The sequence below is a fragment of the Ipomoea triloba genome, chromosome 14 (genome assembly GCF_003576645.1).
Source record: "Ipomoea triloba cultivar NCNSP0323 chromosome 14, ASM357664v1".
Taxonomy (NCBI): Eukaryota; Viridiplantae; Streptophyta; class Magnoliopsida; order Solanales; family Convolvulaceae; genus Ipomoea; species Ipomoea triloba.
In genome coordinates, this window is record NC_044929.1 from 19,828,888 (window position 1) to 19,840,097 (window position 11,210).

At 37.8% G+C, this 11,210-nt stretch overlaps 1 protein-coding gene across 1 annotated transcript; it reads left to right on the top strand.

The window, feature by feature from the left end:
• Nucleotides 1-9,830: 9,830 nt before the first annotated feature.
• LOC116005102 (chitinase 2-like) lies at nucleotides 9,831-10,977 on the top strand. The gene is made up of 2 exons (XM_031245344.1): nucleotides 9,831-9,932; nucleotides 10,105-10,977. The coding sequence occupies exons 1-2, from the start codon at nucleotides 9,866-9,868 to the stop codon at nucleotides 10,944-10,946; spliced, it is 909 nt and encodes a 302-aa protein (XP_031101204.1). The 5' UTR covers nucleotides 9,831-9,865; the 3' UTR covers nucleotides 10,947-10,977.
• Nucleotides 10,978-11,210: the final 233 nt, after the last annotated feature.

Sequence of the window (11,210 nt, forward strand, 5' to 3'; positions counted from 1 at the left end):
TGGGCACGATAGCCGTAACTGTGTTTTGAGAAATGAAATGGATAAAGCGGATGATTAATAGACTACAATTACATCGTAGCATTTTATTTTGTTATAGACTACAATAAATTTGATGGAACATATATGGTAATTTTTTATGAAGAGAATAAAAGGAGTATTACAATAATGTGTTAGAGTTTGCAAATTTGGGGTTAAATTGCAAAACTGTGTGTGCGAGCGGGATCTAGGCGTGTGCGAACGTATAGTGCAGTTATGTGGTGGATGCATCCTATCGCAAAAGCGTGTGTAATCAGAGAGCGAACTGGTCTACAGGGAAAAAAGGAAAATATTAATGATAGAATAAGATGAGAGCAAAATAATCTATGAAAACGCATGGAAAAATAAGAATGATCAAGTGTGTGTATGTGTTAAGAGAAATTTGCAATGGAAATGGAAACGTGTGCAAACATACAAAAAGTGCGAACAACGTATAAATCAACAGTACAATAAAATAAAAAATGTGTTAAGAGAATTGTGCAATGAAAATGGAAATGTGTGCAAACATACAAGTGAGAACAACAGTATACAACAACAGTACGATAAAATGAAAAGATTGTTATAATTTAGATTGGGAAATATTGTTACAAAAAATCCAACCGCGAAATAATAGTAGTATGACAAAAAAATTAAACAAAATCCAAAAAAAATGGAATGCATAATGAAATAAAGCATAATGAAATTAAGCAACAGTGGAAGTATATTGGGTGAAAGCATTGTAATTCTTCTTGCGATGCACATTAATATGTGACAGCAGGATCTCCTTCATGAAATACATCCTAAAGGACTGCAAAGACTCCACATCTCTTTTCTTAAACCCGCATTGCCAGCGCGAGACCGGTTGACCAACATACGTCTCCATGTGCCGCATCGCAAAGACCCCACCATCAACTTGGTTTGGTGTGTCACGCCTAGACATACGAAGCCGGCGTGGAACCAACTCCATTACCCCTACTGAAAGTGACGAATATCCAGCATCATTCAAGGACGTGGAGAACAAATCGATCTAAAACAAGAAAACCATATAAGAATGTTAGTATGCACAGTAAAATTTAAAATATAATAACTTGAACAACATAACTTACCAATTGTGTAGGGGTGTCAAGGTATAAATCCTCAATGGAATCGAGTGCAGAATCATTGTCAATAATGTGAACTAAACGTTTTTTGACATTAACTGAGATAATGTAGTAGTGGGCGCCATGGAGTATGGGAAACAAAACCTGGAAAAAATAGAATAGGGAAAAAGGTTCAGTGCATGTGAGGTCAAGCAAAACGCACATAGCAGGAATTGCACATACCATTTCAACGGTAGCCCATGACATGTGAGGAGAAAGGTGTAAGTCGGACTCCAATCGAGATTCAAACCATTCTAGCCTTTGTCTACGTGAGTGCGAGTGGGCAACAACAGTGTGCAACTATTTAAGATATAAAGTTAGAAAGAGTGATATTAAAACCGATAATTAAACACTAAGTTAAAGGGCTTTATTTTTGGGAAATACCGTAGTAGTGAGAGATGCAAATAACCGAGTAGGTGCGCNAAGACCCCACCATCAACTTGGTTTGGTGTGTCACGCCTAGACATACGAAGCCGGCGTGGAACCAACTCCATTACCCCTACTGAAAGTGACGAATATCCAGCATCATTCAAGGACGTGGAGAACAAATCGATCTAAAACAAGAAAACCATATAAGAATGTTAGTATGCACAGTAAAATTTAAAATATAATAACTTGAACAACATAACTTACCAATTGTGTAGGGGTGTCAAGGTATAAATCCTCAATGGAATCGAGTGCAGAATCATTGTCAATAATGTGAACTAAACGTTTTTTGACATTAACTGAGATAATGTAGTAGTGGGCGCCATGGAGTATGGGAAACAAAACCTGGAAAAAATAGAATAGGGAAAAAGGTTCAGTGCATGTGAGGTCAAGCAAAACGCACATAGCAGGAATTGCACATACCATTTCAACGGTAGCCCATGACATGTGAGGAGAAAGGTGTAAGTCGGACTCCAATCGAGATTCAAACCATTCTAGCCTTTGTCTACGTGAGTGCGAGTGGGCAACAACAGTGTGCAACTATTTAAGATATAAAGTTAGAAAGAGTGATATTAAAACCGATAATTAAACACTAAGTTAAAGGGCTTTATTTTTGGGAAATACCGTAGTAGTGAGAGATGCAAATAACCGAGTAGGTGCGCCATAAGGCTGGCACCTTTCCCTGGAATTCAAAATATAAGCCCAAGCATTAAGAATATCTATGCGTACTCGGGACCCTGAAATAAGAGACATGAAGTCTTCACGAGTAGCAACCCGTCCTTCGCATTCGAACAACACCTCGTTCCTTCAAATACAAAATATAAACATGTAAACATTAAATGAGTTCCTTCAAATACAAAATATAAACATGTAAACATTAAATGAGAAGTATTTACGAAGAAGGATAAAAAAAATTCAGCAACTAACATGTCATGGTCTGAGCTGTTAACCATCCAGTTGTAAACATCAATATCCTTGAGTAAACGCACAGGGGAGAGCGGCACTTTTCCAAGAAAAGTGTGATAAGGTGGAAATTGAGCTCTACGCATAGGGGTAATATCCCCGGCAGTATGACGTAACATCTTTTTTGGAGCACGACATTGAGGTGGCGCAATACCTGACGATGAACTGGGGATATCCGGTATAAGTTGCTGAAATACGACAACAAATATATTGAACAAAGTTACCAAATAAATGAGACAAGGATTAGAAAAAAAATTACCTTAACAGGAGTGATCATACTATCTTGTCCAGCAATAGAACCAACCTCCGCCTCTACAACAGGGGCATGGGGTAGCAAGGGTGCAGCAACAGTGTTGGACGTGGACAAAATCACCTAAAAACCCGATACAACAGTGTTGGACGTGGACAAAATCACCTAAAAACCCGATAAGTCATGGTAATGGAAAAAGAAATCACCTAGTATAGCAGTGCGTGCAAGAGAAAATGACTGATAGAAGTCTGTGCATTCAGTGGATAATGTGTGCAACCATCCCAAACATAGCAAGCAGTTAAAAAAAATCAACATGAAAATGAATAGAACATCTGATTAACCATAACAAAAACATTAATAAAAGCACACACGCACAAAACTAAGACCCCACCATCAACTTGGTTTGGTGTGTCACGCCTAGACATACGAAGCCGGCGTGGAACCAACTCCATTACCCCTACTGAAAGTGATGAATATCCAGCATCATCCAAGGACGTGGAGAACAAATCGATCTAAAACAAGAAAACCATATAAGAATGTTAGTATGCACAGTAAAATTTAAAATATAATAACTTGAACAACATAACTTACCAATTGTGTAGGGGTGTCAAGGTATAAATCCTCAATGGAATCGAGTGCAGAATCATTGTCAATAATGTGAACTAAACGTTTTTTGACATTAACTGAGATAATGTAGTAGTGGGCGCCATGGAGTATGGGAAACAAAACCTGGAAAAAATAGAATAGGGAAAAAGGTTCAGTGCATGTGAGGTCAAGCAAAACGCACATAGCAGGAATTGCACATACCATTTCAACGGTAGCCCATGACATGTGAGGAGAAAGGTGTAAGTCGGACTCCAATCGAGATTCAAACCATTCTAGCCTTTGTCTACGTGAGTGCGAGTGGGCAACAACAGTGTGCAACTATTTAAGATATAAAGTTAGAAAGAGTGATATTAAAACCGATAATTAAACACTAAGTTAAAGGGCTTTATTTTTGGGAAATACCGTAGTAGTGAGAGATGCAAATAACCGAGTAGGTGCGCCATAAGGCTGGCACCTTTCCCTGGAATTCAAAATATAAGCCCAAGCATTAAGAATATCTATGCGTACTCGGGACCCTGAAATAAGAGACATGAAGTCTTCACAAGTAGCAACCCGTCCTTCGCATTCGAACAACACCTCATTCCTTCAAATACAAAATATAAACATGTAAACATTAAATGAGAAGTATTTACGAAGAAGGATAAAAAAAATTCAGCAACTAACATGTCATGGTCTGAGCTGTTAACCATCCAGTTGTAAACATCAATATCCTTGAGTAAACGCACAGGGGAGAGCGGCACTTTTCCAAGAAAAGTGTGATAAGGTGGAAATTGAGCTCTACGCATAGGGGTAATATCCCCGGCAGTATGACGTAACATCTTTTTTGGAGCACGACATTGAGGTGGCGCAATACCTGACGATGAACTGGGGATATCCGGTATAAGTTGCTGAAATACGACAACAAATATATTGAACAAAGTTACCAAATAAATGAGACAAGGATTAGAAAAAAAATTACCTTAACAGGAGTGACCATACTATCTTGTCCAGCAATAGAACCAACCTCCGCCTCTACAACAGGGGCATGGGGTAGCAAGGGTGCAGCAACAGTGTTGGACGTGGACAAAATCACCTAAAAACCCGATAAGTCATGGTAATGGAAAAAGAAATCACCTAGTATAGCAGTGCGTGCAAGAGAAAACGACTAATAGAAGTCTGTGCATTCAGTGGATAATGTGTGCAACCATCCCAAACATAGCAAGCAGTTAAAAAAAAAATCAACATGAAAATGAATAGAACATCTGATTAACCATAACAAAAACATTAATAAAAGTACACACGCACAAAACTAAGGTCTGTGCAAGGTTTTATGTGTTAAAACATAGGTAGAATTCCAAAGATAGTAACCTGAAAATAAATATCACTTAAACTTTCTACGCTTGTATACAACCATACTTACTGAATGTATCGCCCCATCACCACCAACATTACTATTATATGCGCGGGAAATCTCACGGACTCCCCCCCCAATCTTTGGATGCACAATCTTGTGTCAACCCAAGGCTAAATGAGGGCATCCCCGTATCTGTCTCACGTTGAAATGTCATACGCTCAATCTCCTCAATGACACGAATATTGTCAGGATTAGACCAAATGTCATCATCTTGTTGCGTCGGAGTTAGCTCCACAGGTTGTTTACTATATATATTTCCATCCCCCTCCGCACGCACCTGCTGCTCAGAAATCACAATAATATGTTTTGCAGCATCCACAATCTTTTGGAAACTACCAGAACACAAAGACTGCTCGGGGTGTGCTTTCAAAAACTCCAGAATGTCATCCAACGCCTTAGCCACACCCAGTGACTTGACTTCAAATTGCTCTTCAACAGTCTATACAAAAGTAAATAGGCCAAATGATGAAAATATCCAAAACTTGCAGAGCAATAAAAGATAGGAAAAAAAAACCCGCACACAATAAAATGAATTTATGCAAATAAAAAATAGTATGTGCACATATCGAAGAATAACCTATACCTCATGTGGGAATAAAACCACCACAACATAATAAACACTCCAACCAACGCACATTGTACAACGTTGATAAGGAAAAAAAAAAGTACAAAATTGGTATACCTTCTCCACATGCTCAACACCTATAGCACCATGTACCAAGGAAGACTCAACAACACCTCTACCGAACCCACCCCCATTAATCTCCTCGGCCTCACGTTGTTTTAGCAATTTTGAGGTCCAACCACGGATAGAAGGCAACAATCGTGGCACATGCCTCGTAGAATGAGTCAACCTGTCCACATACAACGCCTGCAGAGGAAACATATTTATTAAACTTGCACACACCAACAAAAACATAAAAAAATTATAAATAATTGAAGGATAATACAACATACAGTCAAGAACAACAACGGGCCCGTAAATGGTTGATTCTGCTTGTGAATCCATTTCCCATGGGTATCAACCAAACATTCAAGCAAAAACCTGCACCAATTAAGATCTTTGATCTTTTCAACGTCTTCAAAATGGTTGAAAATGAGCTGTTACGCATAGCCATTTCCCATGGTCGTGCAAAGCGTGCTAACAACTAAAATCGCAAAGTGACGCTTGAACCAAATGTCACCCTGCAAATGATCACCAAACTTGCGGCCAATCATCCCTAGCGTAATATCATGCGAATCCCTAACAAACTTCCCCCTCCATTCTTTCAACAAATCACTAACATCATCTTTAGCCCGTTTAGTAATAACAACCTCACCACGTGGTAATCCCAACACCGCCTGCACATCCTCCTCCCTAATATTAAGCACGACTCCATTCCCCAGCCTAATACACATGCTGTCAGGACCAAAGTTATTCAACAGCCAACAGCCCATTTGTAACGGAGTATCATGAATCTTTAAATGTAGCAACTGGTCTAGGCCAATCTCCCCCACCGCCCTTTTCTGAAATTCGTTAAATTTCTTCATCGGAACCACCAACTTGATAGCTGTGGCCCGAGTGTTCATGGACACACCATTCCCACGGGTTTGCACTTGAGGGGGGGGGGGGGTTGCACACGCACTACCAGTGGTGGAGAAACAAAATCATCATCGCAGGCAACAGTATTAGCATTGGTACCTGTATACATACACTATTATATTAAATGATGGCATGGAAACAATGGAGTCATCATTTACAATTGAGAACACAGACATTATAGTCTGTATGCACACACTATTAAAAGACTATACAGTATAGTCTGTATGCACACAGATAGTTACCTGTACGCACACACTATTGCATTAAGAGCATAAAGTGTGTGTAGATAGCATATATGTTTAAGCATCAAAAAATTAAATGCACACAAGAAAAAAAAAATACTACTATGACATTAGTAAAAAATACTACTATGAAAAATTAAATGCACACACTATTACATTATTAATAAATAGTAAAGTAATTAAACACATAATTAGTATAGTAAAAAATTAAATGTGCTAAACAAGCCGAAAAGAATGACTAACCTTAATCAGTAGATTGAAAAAGATAAAAAATAATCATCTGAATGCACAAGCTATCAAACACGAATGCACACACATTCAAACCACAAAACAAACCCCAAAAAAAACATAAATAAAGAACGAACTGATATAATCAACTTTTTACAGCAAATGTTTCATAATCTTCCTCCACCACTAAAACAAGCAACGCTGCTATCCACTATTTACAGCAAAAGTTTAACAGTATACATTTCCCGTGTCTAAAATATGTTAGAAACCGCAAAAACAAACATCAAAGCAACCAAAACAATTTCAAGACAATAAGAAATTGAAGAATTACAAGTGGTTTTACAAGATCAGCAGAACTTGTTTAAATTGTTTTTGCAGTTCAATTGCATAGGTATATAAGTGACTTTACCGGTCTTTTTTGTTTCTTTAAAATTTGTAATTAATTTCAAATTTCTACGAACAACGGATTTAAATGATTTATTATACTTGTATTTTTTTCAGTCTCTTTCAATTACCAAGGATTGATTATTATTTCCTCAATTTTTGGTTTCTTGGAGCAAATTTTTTTCTTCATTTAAAAATTTTTCTAATAATTATACATTTTTCTTCCCATGTGTATACCAAATACGCATAGATGAAATGCAAAGGTAGTACATTTTTAATGCTTCAACCATGAACTAAAGATGGAATTCACAACAAAAAAAAAAAAAAAAAAAAAAAAAAAAAAAAAACGCAAAGCAGACCAAGAACGGAGAAATCTCATCGCCATTACAGGCCACCATCGTCTATTTAATCTCAGCCCCTATAATTCTGAAGCTATGCTTCAACCATGAACTAAAGATGGAATCCACAACTAAAAATAAAAAATAAAAAATAAAAAAACACAAAGCAGAACAAGAACGGCAAAATCCAACCGCCATTACAGGCCATCATAGATTCTCACCTTGAAAATCTCTACTCACTGCATGAACAAGAAAGGCGAAATACTTTTAAAAAAATACCTTCATCTACGTGAGAACCCGAAGCCCTACGCTTAGACCGTCTCAGACCGGAATCCTCCATACAATGCAATAGATGTTGTCGCCGATAAGGGAATCCCTAAGCGAGTCGCCGGCGTGTGCAATACACTACAAACAGAGAATATACTAGAACGGGTAGACTCACGCCGGTGAGGGAATCACTGTGCGAGTCGCCGGCGTGTGCAATATACTACAAACAGAGAATATACACGAAGGGGGAGACCGAGAAAAAAGAACGTATATGGAAGATAATGAACAGGCAGGCGTGTGCAATAGGCAATAAATCACGCGGGAATCAAGGTAATTGTATCAAATCAGAATCCTTACCAAAATCTAAACACATTAAAACATAAATAAAAATACTAAAATATCCCTACAGCAATTAAAAACAAGGATCACGGCATATTTGATCTCAACCATTAAAATATAAGATTTAGTGGATAGGATACGAGTCTCACGATCTTACCTAAGCAAGTGATCTCATATGATCCTAACTCTATATATATATATATATATATATATATATATATATATATATATTATAATTTCATAGATTAGAATTTTGTCTGTTTATGACCCAATTCAAGTAATCCGAGGAATTGCTCCTAGGGCAATAAGAACAATACGCCTGGCCCATATATATCTTTGTATCTAACGCTACTAACAAGTTACAACAAGAGAATTCCCTCATCATGCCCGGCCTGCATGATCTGACTTGAAGTATCCCCATCCTTTTGGAAATAATATTAATAATAATAATAATAACAATAATAATAATAATAATAATAATAATAATAATAATAATAACAATAATAATAAGGATGATGATGATGATGAAATTCAACAATAATGTCGTAAGAGATTCAGATTAGCCATTTGCACTTATGTTGGAAAAATGACTTGTAAATAGCTATTTTGTTGATGAATTATTTTGAGTTAGGTCTACTAATTAACCATTTTAATAGGATGAGAATAGATTTAAACTCTCCCGGAGGAACAAATTTTATATAGTTATATATTCAAATTAAAATAGTTAATGAAATCAAAGCGTATTTGAAAAAGGATGGGGAGGAGATGAACACTATCCTATTCTAAAACTCCGAAACTCCCAAAGAGTATGTATGCAAGGATTAGTATATATATATATATATATTCCATATATGTTTGATGTTTCCACCTTTTAAAAAGTGTGAAATATGTTATTATTATGAAATTCTCTCTTATCCATATTTAAGTGTGAGATTATTATTATTATTATTATTATCAGTGTTGCAAAAATTCCGCCTAGGTGCCGATTAATCCCCGCCTAGGCGCTAGGCACCAGTCAACCGCGTAGCGTATCACATTAAATGGTGGTCTAGGCGGCTTGCCGACTAGGTGACCGTCTAGGCCGCCTAAGCTCCGCCTAGGCCGCCTAAGCCGCTTAGTCGCTGACCGCCTAGGCAACGACTAGACCTCCTAGGCACCGACTAGGCCGCCTAGTCAGCCAATTAACTATTGTTCTTTTTTTAATGGGTTATTTCACTGAAAATAACATCGTTGTGAGCGAAATAAACCTAAATAGTACAGACTCTAGATATTTTTTAGGTTAATATTTAATATTTTAGTATTAACTATTAAAGTATTATATAATTTATAATTATTAGTCTTTAAAAAATTAAAAATACTTAAACAAATTTTTAAAAAATAAAAAAATAAAATAAAAAATACACTGACGCCTAGGCGCCGATTAATCCCCGCCTAGGCGTCCTAGGCGCTAGGCGCTCCCCGAGCGCCCGAGAAGCGCCTAGCGATTTTTTCAACATTGATTATTATTATTATTATTATTAAATTAAAGCACGTCACGTAAATAAATAATAAAAAAATAGAGTGAATTTTAAAAATATGTGTAATATATATTACTCTTTTCATTTTAATAATTCACTTATAAATAAGCTCATGACCAAGTAGTGCCTATAGTGAAAAGTAATACTCATAATCACAGCTTGGAGTTGAAGCAAACATGAATATTACCCTCCAACTACTCATCTTCATTGCCCTCTCTTTATCCTCCTTCACCACCACCAATGGTAAATAACTTATATCTTCAACTCAGAATTTGCATTACTTAACTACGTAACAAAGTATTTATACATCACTTTAAGTAGCATTATTTATATAATATTTGATACAATATGATATTTTGGGACGATTGTATTTAATTATATAAATATAATTTCACACTTTGATGTTTGATTGTAGCCGCCGGGAATTCGAAGCTTTTCCGGGAGTACATCGGGGCGGAATCCGCCGCCGTGAGGCTGACCGACGTGCCGATAAACCCGGGGGTTGAGTTCCACTTCATCCTAGCATTCGCCATAGATTACACCACCGGCGGCAACCCGTCTCCAACCGACGGCAACTTCAACGTTTTCTGGGAAACCAAACACCTAAGCCCCGCAGACATCGCCGCCATAAAGTCCCATCACGGCAACGTCAAAGTCGCGATCAGCCTCGCCGGCGACACCGTCACGAAGCGCCAAAAAGCCTACTTCGCCCCCACCTCCACCGCCACGTGGCTAAAAAACGCCGTTTCATCCCTCACCGCCCTGATCAAGAAGTACAACGCCGACGGAATCGACATCGACTACGAGCACTTCAAATCCACGCCGGAGGAATTCACGGAGTGCATCGGAGAACTGGTTACGGAGCTGAAGAAGAGCGGCGCGATCTCCTTCGCGTCGATCGCGCCGTTCGATGACGACGGCGGCGAAGTGGCCGGAAATTACCGGGCGCTGTGGAGGAAATACGGCGGCGTGATAGACTACGTGAACTTCCAATTCTACGCGTACGAGAAGCTGAGCGTGGCGGAGTTTGTGGAGAGATTTGAAGAACAATCTTCCAAGTATGACGGCGGGCAGATTCTGGCGAGCTTTGTTAACAAAGGCGGCGGCGGATTGGGGCCCGGCGATGGATTCTTTGACGCTTGCCGTGAGCTGAAAGGGAAAGGGAATCTTGGTGGAATCTTCGTCTGGTGCGCGGATGAATCTGCCCAGATTGGGTTTAGAAATGAGAAGAAATCTCAAGATTTGTTGCTCAAATGAATCGAATCACTGCAATGGGTATTATAGGAGTTCCTGAAAACAAAAAATATATACTACGTATATTTTAGATTTAAAGTTTGTTAATAACAAGAAACATATATATATATATATATATATATATATATATATATATATATATATATACACACTAGTATTTTCGCCCGTGCGATGCACGGAATGGATTTGTTATAATAATATATTAAAAATATTTGGATCGATATATAATTATTTAAATTAGAACATCAAATATTATATAGTGCAATT